Source organism: Lepus europaeus, chromosome 10 (assembly GCF_033115175.1).
Source record: "Lepus europaeus isolate LE1 chromosome 10, mLepTim1.pri, whole genome shotgun sequence".
NCBI classification, from domain to species: Eukaryota; Metazoa; Chordata; class Mammalia; order Lagomorpha; family Leporidae; genus Lepus; species Lepus europaeus.
In genome coordinates this window covers 90,332,932-90,356,062 of record NC_084836.1, presented here as the reverse complement: position 1 = coordinate 90,356,062, position 23,131 = coordinate 90,332,932, and the positions used below count along the sequence as shown (strand labels likewise).

The 23,131-nt window shown below is 42.5% G+C and overlaps 1 protein-coding gene across 1 annotated transcript in view; it reads left to right on the top strand.

Annotated features, from left to right (window-relative positions):
- SLX4IP (SLX4 interacting protein) overlaps positions 1 to 23,131 on the top strand; it is a 229,269-nt gene that overhangs the window by 183,322 nt on the left and 22,816 nt on the right. Inside the window, 2 exon segments of the mRNA XM_062202515.1 lie at positions 9,021 to 9,098; positions 13,956 to 14,044. Of these exon segments, the coding sequence (XP_062058499.1) occupies positions 9,021 to 9,098; positions 13,956 to 14,044 (167 nt within the window).

Genomic DNA, 23,131 nt, shown 5'->3' with positions numbered 1-23,131 from the left:
ACTGATCTTTAGATTCAAAGTCTTTCAAATAAAACTCTTCATGGAGTTTTTCATGCAACTTGATGAGCTAAATGAAAGGATAAAAGGTAAGAATACCTCCAGGTTTTTAAGGAAAATACTGTTCGAGGGATCAGGAGAGGAACTCGGCCTACTAGATCAAAATATGATAAATAAAGGTTAGGTGGTTACCACAGGGGGTACTGACTGATCAACTAATAGAATAAAATAACTCGGAGAGGCCTATGTGTGACAGAATGGCACTGGGGATCATTGCCGACCTTCTTCTGAATATTCAATTCTTATCCATGAGATTGCATAAAAACAAATTCTTAACTGATCACATCTCTGGGTAGGCAAGTTGTTGGTTTAACTTTTTCTTTACACCTTGTTTTTGTCTATATGTTTAGAGAATTATTAAGAATATATTACTTTTAACTGTATTCTAAAGTATACATTTTACTTTTAATTAGAAAAAACTTTTCATTTTGAATTTTTCCAACTCTTCTTACTTGATTATTCATCTAGATTAACTTCAGAGTTATTTTTGGCAACTTCCAAGCTACCTCCTCCCCTCACACACAAACAAAAAAATAACAATTTCATTGTGATTTTGACTGGAATTGTCTGCTACATAATAGGCACTCAGTACATACTTGTTAAGTAAATAAATATGGGAACAATTCACATCTTTGAGGTTAGCCCTTCCAATAGAGAACATAGCATGTTACTCAATCTTTTCAACTCGTTTCTTTATTAATGGAAGTTTTGTGTTTTTTTTTTTAATACAAATCCCACACATTCATGCAATTAATAATTTCTAAAATTGTATAATCTTTCCATTTTCCCCCACATTGAGTCAAACCCTTAACTGAATAGCCTTAATGTCAGGACTTAAAAGAGTCAGAAAGATGATTTAAACATGGAAAAACATGCCCTGTGTAGTGAGGTTAAGGACCTGGGTTTATTTAGCTTAGAATAAATGGCTGAATTGAAACTGAATACCTATCTCCCAGCGTTTGGGAACAGCTCGCTCTCTCTCAGCTCTGCTCTGCAGAAGACACAAAAAAGAGACTTCACGTGTGAGGAATTTACATGAGAGCGTGTGAGCTAGCAGCTTGAGGCTGCATGAGACTCAAACGTTTTATTTGCACTGCACAGCATATTTGAAAAGTTTAAATTCATCTAGAGTTTGAGAAAATTCGAGGGAAAATTTGGATTTCCAGCTTTTCAGGAAAGGCCTAACATGTGGCATCATTAGTTTCTAATGGCAACTGATGGCTGGTACTGAGCCACTACTGTCTGCTGTAACATGGCTCTGAGCTCCCTCCAAGTCTTCCTGTCAGAACCAGACCCTGCTCTCAGTACCTGTCTTGCCGCTTCTGCATCGAACCCGGCCCGTGGGTCCAAGTGGTGAAGGCAGAATTGAGTTGCACATGGGTGGGTGTGGCATGGCATTTTCGACATTTTTGGTATTGTCTTTTGAAAAAAGATGGTCCCGACTGCCCAGTGGAGGTGAGCGTAGATGACTTCTCAGGGTGGTTTCTTGCCTGGATGCCAAGATCCTGCTAGTGCAGCCCAGTGGTTCCTGAGTTCTCACTGCACACGGCTGTCGAGGCTCAGACTTGGACTGGCCCCGGGGAGGCCCCAGAGGCTGGCTTCGTCTGGCCTACTCCCCAGGCACAGGCTGCTGCCGAGGGCCTGCTTGAAGAGTTAACAAGCTACCCCATTTGGAAGATTTATTAAAAATCTGTGTTTCTTTTAAGCGTGGTTATTTAAAGATGAGTGAAGAGTTTTTGTCGAGAACATTGAGTTTTATAAGTACACAGTATTATATCATTTTCATCATTGTGCATGGTCTGGCAGAGTTACGATTGTGGGAACCATAGTTTTGAGTATCATTTCATCTCTGCTTGCATATTATCTAAACATACTTTTCATTTTTAACGTCGAGGGCATATTTTTATATAAACAGAAAGTGAGAAAGTAGTTCAGAGTAGAAATCCGAGGCGATAATTTCTCAATTTGTTTTATTCTAATTTTTGTCTGCCGCAAAAAGCTTTCTCTTTCAACGTTAACAATCTCTGGTGGTTTCCACAGATAAAATTAACAGCTCATGTGGCTCTGGTATAACCTATACAGTCAACAGATGACAGGTAGAGAATAAGTTTTCTCTAAATAAATTTGATAACAAATATTTTATTCACAACTTTTTTCCATGAAACTAACCAGTTTGCCCCATTTGTTTTGGCATCAAACAGACATAGCTGTATTGTGACTCAGAGTCTAGTACTGTCCTTATTTAAGGACATGAAATGTTATCTCCAGGGAACCTTCTTGGAGTCTTAAAATGTCTTGGGTAATAAGTAAAATTTTTAGCCAAGGGCCAAATATTCAACTTACCCACCCAAATTGTTTCCCAACTGTGGTCTTAGATTAGGATCCTGTGTGTGTATTCTTAAACTTATGACAGGACTCTTAGTTTTTGGTTCCCACAGAACAACCCCTTTCTTCAGTCCCACACATCAGCAGCAATAGTAAAGGTCACACTTGGGCCTGCAACTTGTTTCCAAGGGTCCACACGAGGTTCTTCCAAAGGCCTCATCTCAGACTTAGACTCATTATGTTTTAAGTGACAGTGTCAGACTCATGACTCCTCTACCTTTTCTGCCCTAGACCTCCAGATAGGGATGGGTATAATGTTGCAAATGCACCCAGTTTGGGGAGTAATAAGTTATGACTTCATTTTCCTTGAGTGAAACAGCTACAAAACAGATCATTTTCCATCATTTATGTTCTATGTTCCTGATGGAGTCTAGCACCCAAGGCATTGTCAAAACTTGGTAGATATTAGCCTCATTTTTCCTACCCTCTTATTAAACTGCAACCAATTTTTCAGGTGGAGATTGAGAACTGACTCACAACTTCAGACTGAAAACAGTTGCATGTCTGAACTGGCATGCCATACAGAGCCACTTCTGGGTTAACGCACAGTAGTCTGATTGAAACCAATACCCTTTCTTAAAAACAAATAGAAGACCACTGTCTAAATCCCTTAAGTAAGCTTACCTGTGCCAAAATTTTGAGCATCTAAAAGTTTTAAAGTTGATTTCTTTGAAATTACCTTCAGAACTAAATCTTCAAGTCATCTATATTCTAGATTTTGAATTATAAATACAGCTTTAGTTTGAACCTGTAATCGCTTCTTGGCCTTTTGGCTAAGATCAAGTGTAGTGTAGTTTGAACCTGTACTTTGCTATAGCAATTGAAGGAAAAATCAAAAGTGATGAATGGCTTATATTCTTAAAGAGCATACAGATTAAAATTTGTATTGAGTCAATTAAAATTTTTAAAAAGTTAAAATCTAGAATGAGGGTTGATCCATAAGATAACTAGCCCAATCTCTTTAAAAGCTCATTGTTATGATAAAGAGAAGAAGAAAACTGCTTTAGATGAAAGGAAAAGAGGACGTGACCAGCATTGTGGCTTAACAAGTTATGATATCGCCTGGGACACTGGCATCCCATATGGGTGCCGGTTCATTTCCCAACTGCTCCACTTCCTATCCAGCTCCCTGCTAATGCACCTGGGAAAACAGTGGAAGATTGATCCAAGTCCTTGGGCCCCTGCACCCACATAGAAGACCTGGATGAAATTCCAGGATCCTAGCTTCAGCCTGGCGCTATTTGGGAGTGAATCAGCAGGTGGAAGATTTGTCTCCCCTTCTCTCTCTCTAATTCTGACTTTCATATAAATAAATATTTAAAAAAAAAAAAAAAGAATACATCTCACCGGCGCCGTAGCTTAACAGGCTAATCCTCCGCCTTGCGGCGCCGGCACACTGGGTTCTAGTCCCGGTTGGGGCGCCGGATTCTATCCCAGTTGCCCCTCTTCCAGGCCAGCTCTCTGCTATAGCCCGGGAAGGCAGTGGAGGATGGCCCAAGTTCTTGGGCCCTGCACCCGCATGGGAGACCAGGAAAAGAACCTGGCTCCTGGCTTTGGATCAGCACGATGCACCGGCCGCAGCGGCCACCATTGGAGGGTGAACCAACGGCAAAAAGGAAGACCTTTCTCTCTCTCTCTCTCTCTCTCTCTCTCTCTCTCTCTCTCTCCACTCTGCCTGTCAAAAAAAAAAAAAAAAAAAAAAAAAAGAATACATCTCAAAATTCATGACCTTTGATTGGATTCCAATTTGAGAGAAAATCTGAGATACAGATTTCGGACAGTTGGATATATCTAAATATGTACTAGTTTGAGCAATAATGTTTTGCTCTATTGCAGCAATACTTTTTTGGTGACAGGAATCTCCTTACTGTTTGGAAGTCTGCACTCACATATTTAGAAGTAAAGTTTCATATTGTCTAATTTGTTTTGAAATTATTTAGCAAATACAATTGTTTGGATATGAAGCAGCAAAATCTTAACCATCATTGAATCCAGATTGAGGGTTTTGGGGTGTTTGTGGCACTATTTTTCTACATTTTTGAATGTCTGGGTTGTTTTCATGATTGCATGATGATGCCAATAAAGCTGTCAGCTGAGGGAGGGAAGTACTGCGGGGCATGGTAGGTCTTCCTGAGCCTGCCTTGTGGCTGGGGAGAAGGCTTTGCTGGAGGAGAGCACCGTATGTAATGGCTGGAGGCCCCTGTGCAACAGTGTGCACCTGCCAGGCCTTCCCAGTGGTCAGCAGGCCACACAGGGGCACTTTTCCAGGCGCCCCCGTGAAAGGTCCTAGAGGAGCCATGGCAGAGGGCTTTCTTTCCACCACAGGTTTCTCTTTGGCAGTCGGGGGCTGCTCCAGGCACCTTGACCATGAGTCCACTGAGAGCAAAAAGTGAGGCTGGATACTTTGAAAATAAGAACTCTGTTGGAGATTTGCTGTCAGCGTCTTGGGACTGTGAACTATGGCACCCTAAATAAATGACCACTCCCTTAAACACATTATTCATTAGAGCACAGTAAGTAGTTTACTGCCTTGCTAAGCCAGGATGGAATTTGTTCAATTCATGCTTGACTTTTTTTTTTGAATTGTAATTTTTGTCTACATGTGAAATCTCCAATTTCTAATAAAGCTATTTTGGAACAATTAATTTTTTTAAAAGATTTTGAGAGGTAGAGTTACAGAAAGAGTCAGAGAGAGATCTTCCATCCTCTGGTTCACTCCCCAAATGGCTGCAACAGCAAGAGCTAGGCCGATCCAAAGCCAGGAGCCAGGAGTATCTTCCAAGTCTCCCACACTGGTGCAGGGGCCCAAGGACTTGGGCCATCTTCTACTGCTTTCCAGGCCATAGCAGAGAGCTGGATCAGAAAAGGAGCAGCCAGGACATGAACTGGCACCCATGTGGGATGCAGGCGCCTCAGGCAAAAGCTTAGCCTACTAGGATACAGTGCCAGCCCCAGCAGTTAATAATTTAGTATGAAATAAAATAGTAGCAAAACTCCCGTTTGTCCTTCCTATCATAAACTATTATTGGACACCCCCCCCCCCTTTTTATCTCAGAGACTTAATATTCTTTGGCAAACAACCAGGTGAGCCAAAAGAAAGTTAACGTGGGAACAAATCATTTTCATTGAGGGTTTGGAGGTTGTTGAAGGATAGAGAGACCTGAAGCTACTCTCAAAAAAGTGCAGAAGGCAAGAGGCCGAGGGGGACTGGAGACTTCGGGCTGCTTGGAGGCCAAGCAGAGACGATCCAATGATGTTAAGCAATTTAGAAACATGAATTATTTGCGGAAATGCACACACCTGAAGGTTCCTGGTGGGAAGATACTTTTCTTACAAAGTCACCCTCCCTCCCCCCCATCTCATCCTATGTCTAAAAACAGCCCTCTCAGATTTAAAAGGACCATAACAGCCTATGAGAAAACAGGCATACTTACCCATGATTTGCAAGTGCCTCATAATTTTGAATGCCATTGTCAGGTAGTTTTCAGATGGAAAGTTTACTGCTTTATGGTTTGCTTCTTTCCCCCCACTGTCCTCCTGACTCAGGTTTTGAGGATTTAGAACACCAGTGTTACAAGCTGGGAGTTGGTACCCCGAGTCAGGAAAGCAAAGGGCCTCCTAGATTCTTTGGAAGGTGGGTTAGCTTCCGAGAGAGGAGGTTTACCATAGCCCTGGGCACATACAGAATCGCAGTGGGCTACTGAGCGCTACGAAGTGGATTTCATGGAGAGCAGAGATGCGAATGTGGTCTTTATCACTGCCTGTTATCTATGCACAAATGAAATACATCTCCCTGAGGTTTCAGCAACAGTCATTTTTTGTTTATGTATGGATTTGATTTGCCATGAGAACTGACACAAGTTCCTAGTGTGTTTAATCTCTCTTCAAGCTTCTCTTTAAAAACTAAACTTTGATATGACCAATGGAATTGGAACTAAGCAGCTGCAGATCTCTCTTGCGTGTTGAATTTGCCAGTCAGTTTGCAGGTGCTATGAGACCGGATTACTATTTTCTCTTGAAACCACTAACAACTAGGTGCTGGTTCAGGAATGATTTGCTTTGGCATGCTCCTGGCCTCGGGGTGGGGGAGGGGGCGTAGGAAGCAAGGTTTAGTAAACTCATTTCCCCTGGTAACTTCAGTGATAAATCATTAGGAATCTACCTTTTACTGTTTTCTTTTTCTATAGGGGAAGGTGTCATATTGAGACTTCATTGTTGACCAGGCCAAGTAGGATTTATCACTGAAGTGGTATCTCCAGATACCAGGCTTCCTGAACTCAAAGCTGTAGCTTTCATGGTCAACTTCAGGTTTAGCTTCTTCCTGATAACATTTTACTGCTGGAGATTTGCACAGGAAGAAGATTTTTGAAATTTTGAAAATACCATCTGAATCTTAATCATTTAGAATTGTCGACAAGTAAAAACAATGACTCTGTTCAATGTTGCATTGGTTTTGTTGTGGTTGTTCAATCCTTTCAGAGAAAACATTATAAATCATGACTTGAAAAACCACTTTTAAGTTTTGTAATGTGTGTTTGTGAGTCCCAAATTGCTAAGGACGATTCTGTTACAGTCCCCCCGCCCCCAGCAGTAGGACAAATAAACAGCTGGAGAAGTGACTTCCACTCTCTCAGTGACCTAAGGAATGAAACATTTGTTTTAAAGCTCCCAGAGTAATGCCAATAATGTGCACATTTTGTTTGACATTTTAAGCAGAAGAAAGCCACATGACCATAATGCAGTGCATTTTCAAGACTGTTAGGAAAAAAATATATCTCATCTCAGTAAATCTGGAGATTAGCCTTTCATAGATGTCACTTATTTCACAATCCGCGTGACCAAAGCAATTGTGCTGTCAGAGCAGTAACTTGTTTAGACAGAGCGTCAAAGTCTCTACTCACTGATGTCCTGGATCTTTCTGCAGGAGTGTTAGCAAAATACTGAATGTAAAAGTGGGAACTTTTAATATGTTGTCCTTTATGTACACATTATTTCTTTATTCTTTTTTGAGGACTTATTTATTTGAAAGGCGGAGTTACAGATAGAGAGATCTTCCATATGCTAGTTCACTCCCCAAATGGCTGCAACAGCCGGGCCTGGGCCAGGCTGAAGCCAAGAGCCTGGAGCTTCATCCAGGTCTCCCATATGGCTGCAGGGGCCCAAGGACTTGGACCATCTTACATTGCTTTACCAGGTATCATAGTAGGAAGCTGGATCAGAAGTGGAACAGCTGGGACTAGGCCTGTGCCCGTATGGGATGTTGGCATTGCAAAGGGTGGCCTAACCAGTTATGCCACATCACCAGCCCCATATGTACACATTATTTCAGAACGATCATAGTCATGGATTTGGGTGCTGAGGGGATCTGATGGCCTGGAGATCACTTCATTCAATTCTTGCCTCCTCCAATTTCATGAATAAAATATTGTTTCAGGGAGCTAGTGATTTCCGGACATCATCTCAGTACCTCAAGATCCACCCCCCCACCCCCCCATCTCAGGTGGTCCTTCACCTCCCATTCTTCCACCAAATACTTGACTGTGTTAACTGGCAACAGTCTTATTTTATCTTTTCCAGGGAAGTCATGGACAGGGTAGTTTATACCTCTAGGGAAGCTGGAAGAGAGGGAGAGGGACAGGGACAGGAACAGGGAGAGGGAGAGAGAGAGAAAAACGAGGGCAGGAGGAAGGAGTTACCCTGGTCCTTTCTGTGAATCCTGTAAGATGAATGATAGTGTCTCACATCTTCAGAGAAGCCTTGGGGCCAGGCTTCTTTCACTTAGCATGATGTTTCTGAGGTTTAGTTCTGTCATTGCTTGCCATTGCAGCTCATTCGTATTTCAGGGATGTCGTAGTATTTCGCTGCTGACTGTATCCTTATTTTGAAAAACATTGGCTGATGAATATTTGCATTTGTCCCAGTCTGAGATGATTGCGAAGAGTGCCGTTATGAGCACTCTAGGTGCCTGCTTCATACTCAGCCCTTTTTCACATTGGTGGTAGCGACTTGTGCTCCTAGTAGTGCGTGAACGTCCCAGCCGTGCTACAGTCTGCCAACACTCGGGGCTCTTCTTTCATGTAGGCCATCCTGGTGACTGGGGGAATTTCTTTTTTACTCATGTCATGTTTCTTTTATCTTATTCTATATAAAGACTTGGCTCTACTTGAATTAGAGTAACTTACTTACAGACAAGATACACGCTTCTTCAAATAGGTGTTAAATGATTCTTTTCATGTGCTAATTAGCATTGGCTAGCAGAAGGTGGCCAAGTTCTGTGCACCAGCTCAGACTGAATTAATCATCCCACCTGAAAGCACAGATTTTCAGGCGTGTTACACCTCCTCGTTTATTCCATTTTACAGGTGGAGTGACTGAGTCACTTCAGGAGCTAGGGACCATGCCAGGTGTTAGGACCAGGCCTCCTGGAGGAGCCAAGAAAGTAGTGTTCACCCTTGCCTCTATTGAGCCTTTGGTTTGCTAAGTAATCCTTAAGTGCCTACTGCACGCTGGGCCGGACCCCTGGGGTTCTGTGGTAAAGGAACTTAGAACCTAAGGATGTCCTCTTTCATTTTTTTCAGGTTATGGCTTTCAGATCACAGCCTATTTCCTCAAGAGAGGGATACGTCTGCGCTGCATCAGAAGCTCACGGAATTCTGGTGAGAAGCTGAGTCCTTGGATCACTTCACACAACCAGCCTGCCCTAGAGAAGGGAGGAACATGAAGGGATGGAAACTCCTGCTTGCTCCATTGCTTTCATGTCATTGAGTGTTTCCAAACATTCGTGGTTTCCCCGCCACACAGCTTGTACTGTTTACTGCTTCTTGGAGAACAGTGAGCAGGGCCACACTGTGCTTTCCTTTGCTGATGCATTTCGGCACTTTATTGGGTTTCCAGAGTTTCATGGTTGTCAGTGCACACCAAGGCCCTGGGGTACAGAGCAAGCGTGCATATGAGAACACTTTCCCAGCCCAGATCTGGCAGAGCCTTCCCTAGGTATGCGCTGAGGCCAGTCCTCCCTACCCCCAACTTCCCCAAGTCAAGATGTCCACTGGGGAAATGATGTCAGACTTGTCCAGCCAACAACAATAAAGTCAGAAGCTAATGACTATCCTTGGAGTTGATCTGAACACTGGAAAGAAAATGTAGCTCAGCTTCCTTAGACCGTTTCATTCTGGGTGTAAGATAAGAACCGGGGTCTAAAACTTAACTCCATGGAGGTTTGCTTGTAGAATCTTCACAATTATCAACACTTTCTTAAGTGTTACTCAAATATATTACTCTCTTAATAGGGCCTTCCACTCTGTTCAACTCTCTTAGTAAAAGAAGTCAGCTAATTGTGTCTGTTAAAATACAACCCAGCTATCCTTCGTGGTAGGAACTGTCATTACCTAAATCTATAATCTATGTTAAATATTAAAATAACTGTTATGACCCAAGCAGAGTAAATGGGTGTAGGAGTTGCTTTCTGCCCAATTCCTGCCACCAAATGTTTAAAAAGCTACCATTCTAGCATTTTTATTTTTCAGAGGAAGAAATAGGAATACAAAACATGGAATTTTTTTGAAAGAACTGACAATTTTGCATTCTAATTCTGATTCACTAATGAACTGCAGTGTTTTAGTTTTCTGATTTTTGTTGAGGGCAGGTGGAAAAATAATGAGTTCTTTGGTTCACTTTCCCCTTCCATAAAGTGGAAAGCAGGCTGCTTACCCCTGTCTATGTTAGGCATTTTAAGAACTAATGAATAAATGTTATCTACCTTGATAATTTGGTTCTTCTGGCTTTTCAAAGTCCATCCTTGGTCTCATAGCCAGATCCATCCACATTGAGTCATGGTTCAAGCACACCCAGTTCCCCACCTGAAGCTGGGGGTATGACAGGACAATAGGCTAGGCCCACTCACAGCAGGTTTTGATGTTTGTACCTCCCATGTTGGGCACTGGGGAGCCATGATAGACTTTTGGGTGGGGTCGGTAAACCTGTGTTTGAACTGTTAACTTGTGCTGATTTGGATGAACTGGAAGAGGGGGAGTGATCACCAAGGAGACAGCAGTTAGCTATCCAGGGGTAAGGAGAGCTGGTACTAGAACAGCAGATCAGATCGTTAGGCCTTTTGGCTTAATCTAACCTGGCCAGTTTAATGTAAGATGTTAACTGTTTAAATTGTGCATCTGCATAATCATAATTATAATTCATTCTATTTTTTCTTAAGATTTATTTTTTTATTTGAAAGTCAGAGTTATACAGAGAGAGTGAGAGACAGAGAACCCTTTCATCAGCTGGTTCACTCCCCAGATAGCTGCAGTGGTCAGGGCTGGGCCATGCCAAAGCCAGGAACCAGGGGCTTCTTCCAGGTCTCCCACGCGGGTGGCAGGGGCCCAAATACTTGGGCCATCTTCTGCTGCTTTTCCCAGGCCATTAGCAAGGAGCTGGATCAGAAGTGGAGCAGCCAGGACACGAACCAGTGCCCATATGGGATGCCGGTGTCACAGGAGGCAGCTTTACCCACTATGCCAAATGTCAGCCCTGATGCACTCATTCTTAGCTCCTGAGAGCATCAGGTGGAGACACATGATTACTGCAGTCTGTAGCCTCGTGTGTACTCTCTGTAAAAGGCTTCATGTACCTGGTCATAACTTTATGTTTTAAGAAAGTTTAGGGGCTGGCACTGTGGTATAACGGGTAAAGCCACCACCTGCAGTGCCAGCATCCCATATGGGCACCAGTTTGAGTCCCGGCTGCTCCACTTCCAATCCAGCTCTCTGCCATGGCCTGGGAAAGCAGTAGAAGATGGCCCAAGTCCTTGGGCCCCTGCACCCATGTGGGAGACCTGGCAGGGGCTCCTGGCTCCTGGCTTTGGATTGGTGCAGCTCCAGCTGTTGCAGTCAATTGGGGAGTGAACCAGAGGATGGAAGACCTCTCTCTCTGCCTCTCTTCTCTGTATAACTCTGATTTTCAAATAAATCTTTAAAAAATTTTATTCTTCTAGGCAAATGAGTTTATTTCCATCTCAGATATGAAATGTATATATTATAAAAATATTCAAGCAGGGATTATAAAAATATAAATTAGAAAAATAGCAGAACAGGCCGGCGCCGTGGCTCAACAGGCTAATCCTCCGCCTTGTGGCGCCGGCACACCAGGTTCTAGTCCAGGTCGGGGCACCGGATTCTGTCCCAGTTGCCCCTCTTCCAGGCCAGCTCTCTGCTATGGCCCGGGAGTGCAGAGGAGGATGGCCCAAGTGCTTGGGCCCTGCACCAGCATGGGAGACCAGGAGAAGCACCTGGCTCCTGCCTTTGGATCAGTGCAGTGTGCCGGCCGCAGCACGCCGGCCGGGGCGGCCATTGGAGGGTGAACCAACAGCAAAGGAAGACCTTTCTCTCTGTCTCTCTCTCTCACTGTCCACTCTGCCTGTCAAAAATTAAAATTAAAAAAAAAAAAAGAAAAATAGCAGAACAGCTTAGTCACTGTTTACGATGCCCACTTTACATATAGGTGTGTCTGGTTCATATCCTGTTTTCTCCTCTTCTGATCCAGCTTTCTGCTAATGCACCTGGAAGGAAGTAGAAGACGGCATCAATGCTGGGACTACTGCTGCCTGACGGAGCTCAGGACTCCTGACTTTGTCCTGGTCCAGACCTGGCTGTTGCATGTATTAGAGAAGTGAACCAGCTGATAGGAGCGTCTCTTTGTGTCTGTCTGTCTGTCCCTCTCTCTGCCTTTCAAATAAAACGAAAATAAATATTTGGTTACTTGAAAGGCAGAAAGGGAGAGACAGATCTTCCATCTGCTGATTCACTCCCTAAATGCCCACAATAGCCATAGCTGGGCCAGTCCAAAGCCAGGAGCCAGTAACTCCATCTGAGTCTCCCATGCAGGTGGTAAGAACTCAATTAGCCAACTACTTGGGCCTTCATGTATTACCTCCCAAGTATATTAGCAGGAAGCTGGACCAGAAGCATGAAGTAGCCAAACTCAAACTGGCACCTCATTACAGGATAAAGACATTACAAGCAGTGGCTTAAGCTTAAGCACCACAACACCCACCCCAATAAGTAAACTTTTTTTAAAATGTTCAAGTAAATAAAAAAGAGTGAAGGTCTACCATTTGCAGCAAAATGTATACAACTGGAGGATATCACGTTGAGTGAAATAAGCTGAAACCAGAAAGATAAATATTTCATGTTCTCTCTTATATGTGGGAGCTAAAATTTTAAAAACAAATGAAAGAAGAAGAAAAAAAGATGTCTGTGTGTTTCAGTATTGCTGCAAATATAGTTTTGTAAAACTTTGTTTTCTATGTTTTTACCTGTGGTTAAGAAGGATATACTACTATAGTTTTAATGATCCGTGATTACTTGAAAATTTACTGTATATGGGTGGGATGGTCATTTTTCCACTCAACTATTATTTATAGCCATTGTCTATATTCCCACTGAATCAAGGTCGTTTTGCTTTTTTACTTATTAAGCTTCTTATTCAGTGAAGTAAGGCTTTTTACTGTAATATAAATTTAAAATACTGTCTCAAAGCTAAAAAACAAGATAGGAGGAAGAAGAGTGGGAAGGAAAGAGGGGGATGAAGGGAGAAAGGAAATATCATTGTGTTCTTAGAATTGTGTCTACAAAACACATTGAATCTGTTAAAAAATGAATTAAAATTAATAATAAAAATTTTAAATGTTTTTCAAAAATTCAAGCAATACAACTAACTGTAACAAAGAAGACCCTGCCCACTGTTAGCACTGGTTGAACATGATTCCTGGGGTAGGCAGGGGCAGGTGAATGAATGAATGGACAAACAAATGGATGACATAAGAGGAGGGATTCAGATGGCATTACCGTTTGTATTCCTCTCACTGAGTGATTAGGAGTGCCGTCCTGTGACTCGTTTAGCCATCCCCACTCGGAAGTCAGTGGTTTTGCTATAAGACGCTGTAATAATAGAGTACTATGACTATGGTGTGGTTATATCATCCTTACTGTGTCTTTAACCATTTCCCAAATAGTTTGTTAATTAAATTCTAAGAGAAGCTGCTATTTCATAGCCGATTCAGACTGAGAGTTTGCCCTACATCATAGAGGACCTTTGTGAGACCAGCTGACCAAGGAGATGATATAGAAACTAGTGAACCTGTTGATGGGTCACATTTTTCAGATTTGACTGAATATTCCTCCAGTCTGCACACTCATTAGAAAATGTTGATGCTGTTTCTCAAATACAAGTCCCAAACAGAAAGCTGACACCGGAGAAGGCTGTGAAGTCCCTGCCTAGGGGTTTCCTGCGATATAGTGGTCCAGGGGCCCAGTGGCCCAACCTGCAGCCTCCTTCGCTCTCCCTAGTGCTTTGCACGCACCCATTCCTGTTGATGGGCAGCCCTGGAAGGAGCGGAGGATACGCATGTGTCTTACGTGTACGCATACTGCCATAACGTAAAATGAAGTTGTCTGGGCTTCTCTGCGTTCTCAGTTTTTTGACACCTTTAGTAACTTGATTTTCTTCATTTCATACAGAACTCCGTGTATTCCCTGACAGATTTGTGGTCTGTGTGAGTCAGCTCGCATTCAATCATGATCTTTTGGTGAGTCAGAAGGAAGAGCTGGTACGTATGAAAAAATTCTATAAACAAATAAATCTGCCTAAATGCCAAGGTATGATAAAACAATAGGAAAAAAGAGAATTCTATTGTTTTTTCAATTGTTGAAATGTCCTTCCTATTTTGCATGGTAATATCGATTAATCTTTGTGTTCCGTGTTATCCATTCCTGAAGACCCCTTGAGTATTTTATTAGGTCAGCAGTATCTTTCCCATATCAATTTAAAATGAGAAAGCAACATATCACAAAAACTGCGATGGTGCCTTTGATAGTATTTCAAGTAAATGAAGCAAAATGCACACATTTCCGCTGGAAGCTTTCGTTGGGGTCAGTGGCTTTTGAATTTTATTCTGTGGTGAATCACTGGCATTTTCATGAGAACCAGTACTTCTCCCTGGTGAATTATTTCCTAGCTGACAGGGTTTGCGTGTGTGCGCATGCTCGCTCACTCTCACACGCACTCTCGCTCTCTCTCTCAAGACTTGAGCCCCATCAGGGCCTGTTTCTGTTTCATTGGAGTTTTCTATTCGGACAAACAGCTAGAGTACTTTTCCTTGGAATATTGTAGCTCTCAGCATTGTCTTTTAAACTTAACACGGACACTTGACAGCCTCCTTGCCTGTATGTGTGTCTTGCTGCAGTCACAGCCCAACCTACTAGACCTTGCCTCTGCCCAAACTTCTTGGACAGATGACTTAAAACTTTCACAAACAAGAATTAAAGAAGCCTAGCAGACATTAACCCGGCCATGAAGGATGACATGATTATTATGCTTCTAAAATAATTTATGAGGATATTAAATTACCCCTGATGTTTATTATTTTTTAAATCCATATGAAATTTGAAATTTGGCCCACATAGTCTGAAACCAGCTTCTTATCTCATCTTAAACAAATACATAATAAGAGTGTTTCAGAGGCTACAAAGGGCGAACAGAGACCCAGGAAACGTAAAGAGCAGAAAACTCATCTTTAAATGCAAATGCTTTCATTTGGACCAGAGTAGCCCTTTGGAAAAGCCGGTGTGACTCTCATATTTCTTCTTCATCCGTCAATAAAACTCTTCATATGCACATTACATAAAATACATGAAACAGGTTTGGCAAAGAGTGTTAAAAGTTTAACCTTTGAAAATGTTCTAGGATGTTGAGTTATCTTAATAAGTTAATAAATCCTAAAGTAGTAATGCTGTTGGCATATGACTATAATGTAATATAGCTTAACTGATTCTCAGAGCAAGGGAAAAATTGATCTGTGGTTTAAGAAAACAGCAATTAACTGTACCAGAACCTATTATTGCTTTCAGATGGAATACAGGAGAAATTATATCTTGTATCTGATATGTAATATTAATACTTGGTATCTTAAATTATTAAGGGAGAATTGAAACATCTCAATACAAATGAAATGTTATCCCCCTTAGGGGCCCTGGTATTTATACAGATGTAAGTTTTCTGTAGCTGCTGTCATATAAATCTTATAATCTGGAAGACTTCCTAAATGGTGAGAATTTTCATTCTGCAAAGTTGACCAGGCTGAGACTTTTATATGAGTGAGTTCAGTTTCCTTATCTTTAAAATGGTCCAATATCTAGCAGTACCACCATCACGAGATGATCCTGTTGGCTTGTTAGTAAAATGCCATTTACAGCATTGGGCTTTCACATCATTTTGAGTGATTCCCCTTAGTTGTAGTCAGTCTCTTTGTGTTTGGTTGCTCTTTTTCCCCCCTTTGTCTGTGCCTTTGCCTATGCACTTTCTCAGACACACACACACACACAAAGTGGAACAGTCAACAATACCAATGGCTTCACCTCCAGGCACAAGCTCTGTGCACCTCTCTGCTAGCCTGCTCACCTGTGGGCCTCCACTCCACCACTTCCTCTGCTTTGTTGCAAGGAGTAGTATCCAGGTCAGGTAAAGGACCCACTTGGCAAATTGCCCATCAAGTCAGCTATACTGATTTTCCATCAAAAGTGTCTTAGAGCTTAAACCTCATTGATATGTGACCTCTGTGGAGCCGCCTGTCTCAGCTATTCAAGGATCAATAAACAATCCTTCCCTCCCAGAATTGTTTTCTGCTGGGAAGAAGGCATTCTTACTCCTTGTTATGTGCTTCAAATGCCCAAAGTCACTGATGTCGGGTCCCTCTGAGTATTCCTTGAACTTCCTGTAAGTTTTCGAATTCTATTGTCAGTTTACACTGATATTGGCCAAAGGGCAGGATCCATCTCATTGTCTCTCAGCAATGATTCTCAAGGAATATCTGACTGGGCAAGGCCTAAGAAATTGGCTGCCTGAGTAGCTATATTGGAGCTGTTTCTTGGACAAGAAACTCCAGTTGTTTTCCTATAACCAACTACTTAACTCATTTTCCCGTGGCTGCAGAAGTGATTGGAGCGAGCTGATACCCGAGCATGGGTCCCTTTTCCCCCCACTCTTTCTGTCCCCTTTTTGGTTCCTCACCTGGGTAAGTGACGATTTGTTAGGAAATCTGTGAGTATGTATTCGGAACCACTCTGCCAAGGGACTCCTGCAGCCTGTAGACAAGGAAGCCAGCTGCCCGGAGCTCCTCAGTCCACAAAGGAACTGCTGTTGCAGTTCAGTATCAGACAGGACAAAGGGAGTAATTCCCCTCCTGTGCAGGGCGCAGCGAATGCAGCTAGGCTGCCACCACCACCCCCTCCCACCCACACCCCACCCCACCCTCACCCCTGAGCACTAGGAAGGTCTATTCCCCCACTCCCCTAGCTGGCATTTCTCTTGTCCACTCGGGGACACTGGTGCAGGGAGATTCTCCATGTTGCAATAACTGCCCAGGGTGCCCATGCTCTAGGGATGTGGGAATTGTGATGTGTACTTTGGGAAGAAAGGGCGTTATTATGAAATGAGTCATTGTATTTTTCTTACTAGAGTTTCTCATAAGAAATCTCAAAGCCCTTAGAGCCTCAGTTTTTGGCCTGTTGCTTAGATAAGGAGCTGGAGAGTCTTTTTGAGAGTTTTTACCTTTAGTTTTTATTACTATTTCCTGTCCTTACCTTTTTTGTCCTTAAAAAATATGAAGACCATTAAGCAAATTGTCATTACCTCTGTTCTAACAATATTTTGTTTTTACAAACCTAAGTTCCTAGGCAGAGTCTGTTTTCTTTCTAATGTAAACCTTGGAGGCTTTGGGAAATTTTAGATTATTTTTATTTCTATTATTTCCTTATTAAAATTGTGTAAATAATCATAGGACATATCAGGGTAGCACACAACTAATCTTTCACTGTGTCTTAGGTACAGCCACTCCTCCCAGTCTCTGGGGACACCCCATGCCTGTCCCCCCACCCCCGTTTCCCATCTGTTCTGACCATCACATTTTAACATAATTTGCTGAGTGGCTGGCTCTGTGTCAGGAACTCTAATAGGCACTGGGGAAACAAAAGCTTAAAAATGCTTCTGCCCTCAAGGAGCTTACAATCTGGCAAGTCAGTGCTAAGTAAGGGCACCCTGCTGATCGGAAAGTGTAATTGCATTTTTCCTAAAGATGATTGCGCTTAGCACCTGTTCCTTTCATCGTTCAGTTACGTATTTTCCACTACGCAGAAGAAAAGTCTAGGATTCTAGATTGACATTCTCACTTTTAAAGCCTAAACTGTCGAGGTCTATGATTCTTTTGGAAATTAAAAAAAAAAAAAAAAGGCACATAGTGCAAGTGCATATGATTGGGAGGATATTGAAATCTCTTCCTGATGCTTCAATGAGCTGGGGCTGAACTGTGAAGCTAACTGTCAGAGTTCTGGAGACACAGCCCAGCCACACCAGGCGATGTCCCTGAAACACCGAGTAAGTAGAAGGATTACTGGGCCACCTGACAAGAGACCATGTTTAAGCACCAAGTTGAGCCTTCTCTCAAGTCAGACTACTGTTTGGCCTGAAAGAATTTTCCTTCCAGTTTATGAATATAAAACTGAAGTGAAAATGAATCTCGAGCAATAAATGCTGCCAGCTGGGTTATTTTTAGTTAGGCCGTTGTATTCCTCAGCTGTGCGTAATCCAACCTCAGTGGGCCTTGGCCCTCCTCTCGGGAGAGGGTCGGGGAGGGGAGGGGGCAGGAATAGGTATCAAGTTATCTGAAAACTCTTTACTCACACAGAAATTCTGTCAGAGGGGGCAGACGAAAATGTAGCTAAATAAAAACTTAAGCAACTTTCTACAAAATGACTTTACTGGTACATTTTTCAATTGTCATAAAAAAATTGGGAGGATAGAGTTATATTCTGTTTTAGGAAAGATAAATAGAAGTTATAAGGAAACATTTTAGGCCTCTGTAATGTACTTAACAATCTGATTACGCACTGACTTTTGTACCCTGATGACAGACTTGTTTAACTTTCGTAAGGGAGCTTTGACATAGGTATAAGTCAGTTCATTCAGGAAAAGAATTCTGTTTTTTTTTTTAATTATTAGATTAAATAAGCAGTGGGTGACTTTTCCAGTATCATAGGCTTTACAAATCCAGTCTCCTCGTTTCTCATCGTCCGTCCTGAACAGTGTGCTTAGTGAACCAGTGCTACTGGTGCGTTACACGGAGGCCCTTAATGAGGGCGTCCTGCAGCCCTAGGAAAAATTCCTTGAATAGGGAAAAACTCCTTCCATATTTCACATTTTCCAGAGTGCTCTGATCTTAGTATTTACTTAATAACTGATTACCAAAATTGTACATGTTCACTGTACAAAAAAATGTAAATCCAAATATATACATAGAAAATAAAAACTATCTGCACCTCCCCACCCAAAGATAACCTCTGTTACTGGTATAATCTGTGTCTGTCCCTCTTGCATGCTTCATAACTGAGGTCAATGTGCATTTATTATAATTAGGTCTCCATTTGTGAATTGTGTGTTTGTATCCATATTTCTGCTCATGTTTTATATTTCACAAATTCCTTACTTTGTAAACACTCCTTATATAGTAAGGAAAGTAGCTCTTAGTTTGTCATTTACCTTTCAATTGTGTGTCATTGCTGTTTGGTATAAGTCTGTGTCCTCAAATTTCTATTTTCCATAACAATGGCTGCTTTTGATGATCTCGGCATTATATTTTCCAAATTCACTAAATATGTACTTATATTCTTGTGCTGTTTTATATGGAACTTAGTTCAGTTTGTGATTTGAGATCCTCCATCTGTGTGTTGACCAGCATCATGTGAATTATGGTTTTTAGGCTTACAGAACAGGCCAAGCTCCATGTGCCTCACTCATGGAAGTGAGGCAGCTCTAGGGACCTGGCTCCCTCTTTGTCCCTTAGCTGGAGGACTTCTTGGATGTCCCTTAACAGGTTCTGTGGGTGGACCATTTTTGTTGGAGAGGGGCCTTCCCACCTGCCCTCATGTGAACTGGCAGGTGGATGATACTAATGAAAAGGCAGGTGGAATGGATGAAGATGTTCTTTGCTAGTTACTTGTTCTAGACCGTAGCAGAAAATATAAGGGAAAATATTTCTTGGGTGAGATCATTTTTTTTTGTTTAAACTAAGTATCCTTTGCTTATATGTTACAGTAACCTGAAGTTTTGTTCTCTTTTTCTAAAAATAAAATTCTACCAAATGTGAAATGGTTCATGCCCCACCCCACAAGGAAATTTACTCTTTGCTGAATTAGAATGGGATAGGATAAATGAATTGGAATAGTTAAGATCAGTTACACTAGGTTGTGTCTGGGCCTGCAGCCTTTGTGTTTGTTCTTACGCTGCATTTTTCTGGTGTTGCAGAGAGCTGTTAGTGGTCTATGAGAAACATTTACCTGATAAAATGAATTAGGAAAAAACAAGGCGGGCATTTGAACAACTGGAAGACAGAGCAGTTAAAATACAAAGGCCCAACTCTGACCACTGCTTCCCTGGTCTCAGACGCATCGCTTGGCTCCTTGGAGCCTCAGTCTCCTAATTCACTAATGGGTCAAAGTGATGCCTGCCACGCAGGCTTTCCCAAGTTTCCCTGTGGATCAGGTGAGTTGGTGAATGTTGAAATGTCATGTAAATGCTCCAGATAGACACAGTATTATCATCACCATGTCCCTTCTTCACTAGAGGAGTTCATTTCAGGATCATTCTCACCAAATTGGCAGGTAGCTGTGCTTCTTCCCCCGTGCTTGAAATGAACAAAGTAGCTGATAGCATCCATGCGCACGTGTTTCCTCAAGAGGCTCAGCACCCTCCTTGGTCTCCACTTGCCAGCTCAACTTCATCTTGCAGCTGTCAAAGCTCAGTTACCAGAGATGGGTGTTGTAACTCAGCAGGTTACCTACATCCCATATCAGAGTGCCTGGGGTGGAACTCCACCTCTGCTTCTGATCCAGCTTCCCACTGTTGTGCCTAGGAGGAAACAGATGATGGCTCAAATACCTAGGTTCCTGCCACTTTTGAGGAGTTATTGGCTCCTGGCTTCAGCCTGGCCCAGCCCTGGCTGTTGCAAGTGTTTGTGCAGAAAACCAGCAAATGAATGATCAATCACTGTGTGTGTGTGCCATGTCACTGTGCCTTTCAAATAAATAAGTTAATTTTTTAAAAAACTAAAGTACCAGAAAGTGATAAGCCCCCTGTAGCCAGCCAACCAGTGACTCTGCTACCCATGTGGGAGATCAGGTGTTAGGCCATTTGGGGAGTGAATCAGCAGGTGAATGATACCTCTCTCTCTCTCTCTTTCCCTCCCCTCCCTCTCCACCTCTCTCTCCCCTTCCCTTTCTATCTATACCTCTTTCTCTTATTCTTTGCCTTTCAAATAAATAACTAAACCTATAAAAAGGGAGCAGAGAGCACCAGCTAAACCCTGGTCATTTCCACTCACTGCCATAGACCCACATTGACATATGGCTTTGGAGGAAGGACCCAGCCACTTCTCTGAGGTACACAGGAAGTAAAAAACAACAGACTGCTGGGGCTCAAGTTCCTAAGAGCTCATGCTGTTCATAGTAGCACCAGCCGTAGCACAGACAGAGCTGGATGTATGAGTGGCTTGTGTTTGGAAAGTTCACTGGGAAACAGATGATTTAGAATTCAGTACCCATTTTCCCAAGGAGACAATGTCGTCATTGAGGATGAGATTCCCAAGCCTAGTCCACAAAAGCAGTTACTATCGTGAGATCTGAGTCTTGGAAAGAGGGGCTCTCTGTTTAGGGGAAATGGCAAGAGCTGTTCCTTCCACATCCCTGGGCAGAGGGCCAGCGCCAAGCAGCGTTTGGAATGAGACATTCCTCTGTGGTGTCTTGTCTCTGGCTCCGCTGCCTCTTTCCCACCAATGTCCTTGGCTCCTGGGGGCCCGCTTCGCACTGCCTCGCCACCTGCATGACGGGACCATATCTGCCCACCTTTCTCCTCTCCCATGCTGTGTAGGCCCAAATGCTCAGCCATGTGAGGGGGTAGGAAAGAGATGATCACCCTGAATGAAGGGCTGGCCGTCTTCTTGCAGGTGTTGGCTTTTTTTCGATCACAGGCCTTTGCTGGGGGAGGCATTTTTAACAAGGAGATCCCCCAAAGGCCATCTCTGCCTTGAATAATGCCCATTAAATCTCTCATTTTCACAAATATTTCCCTTCTACTTTGAAACTGAGGGTTATTAAACTGTGATTCATGAATTCCCTAGAATTAAAAAAATAGTTTGCATATTATTATGGTTTCTTTGGTAAAACTTAAATAGCTTTCATCCAATTCTCAGAATGGTCAAGGTCATCCCCCCACCCCCACCCTTAGTGTTAAACACTGGCCCAGACATACAAATTCTTCAAAATGACCAAGTCCTGTCTCAGTTGTGTGGCTTCAGTGGGACCGAGTTAGATCCAGATGTATATTTAGGTTCTTGAGGGCAGGTGAATGCAAACTGGAAAATCCCTGTGAAATATGTACTTCCTGTAAAATAGCTTCCTTGATTTTGTTTTTTCATTGTTGACATTTTTAGGGGAACATCCTTTAAAACTACTTATTACTACTTCCCTAGATGTACACAACAGCTCCGTAATCATCAATCAAAGAAAACTTTAAAATAATTTTTTTTAAGAAAATAGTAGAGCGTTCATGACTAGCACAGCTAGCCCCCAGCTCTCCTTCCCTTGAGAGACCCATCCTTTCAGGGGAAGGCAGAGAAGGGAAAGACTGAGAGGACGGACTGGGGTCAAAGACAGGGGAGCAGAAGACCGACACCTCACTTTGGAAATCCAGCAGCTGACATGACCAGAATTTTGACCTCCTTCATCCCTAACATGGAGAAGCTCGTGTCTGCCTTGTGGGCATCGGGTTTACCAGGGGATAGCCTCTACACCGTGCTCTGTCCACGGTGTCTCGGCAACAAATGTCCACCCTCATCACCTTTAGCAGAAACAACGTCAGTGCCAGTGGTGGTCATAAGGTGCTGCTGTCCTTCTCATTTTACACAGGGCTTCCATTCCTTTGAGTCACCACCTGCACAGCTCTACCCGTTCTTTTAATTTCCATCCCACCTGTATTCCCATTTATACTTCCTTATTATCAAATAATTTCAGAATGTATTAGAAGTGAAATTTGGGAAAGAGGCTTCTTCCTCTTTTTAAGACACATGACTTCCATGTGGTCACATCGTGGTCCAAGACTGTCATATTTATGCTTTGCTTGAGCTCTCTATAACTAACCCCAAGCTTTCAGATCGTGTCAGATTTCACAATACTGATGCTACTACAATCATAGGCATCCCACCGCAAGATGAGAGCAATTTTTCTGATTTTTGCTTCATTGTAATAAAATCATGAAGAATTGAAAGTAGTTCCAGCTTTATACTTTAATGTTACTCAGTGCCTCAAAATAAGCTAATAAGATATTACACTTATGCTCTGCTTTCATTGTTTGCAAAAGGCCTTAATTGTTTGCAGAGTGCAGAGAGCCAGTCACGTACAATAACTTATTCAGTGCAACAGACCTGAAAGGAGATTGTATCAGTCTTGAACTTTTTCATTTTCAAAGGACAGGAAGGCCAACTCAAAATGGTTTAGCAAAAAAAAAGGAAGGTTTTTGGCTCGTGTCCCTGAAAAGTCCAGACTTCAGGTACAGTTTGATCAGAGGCACAAAGATTATCATTAAGACTGGT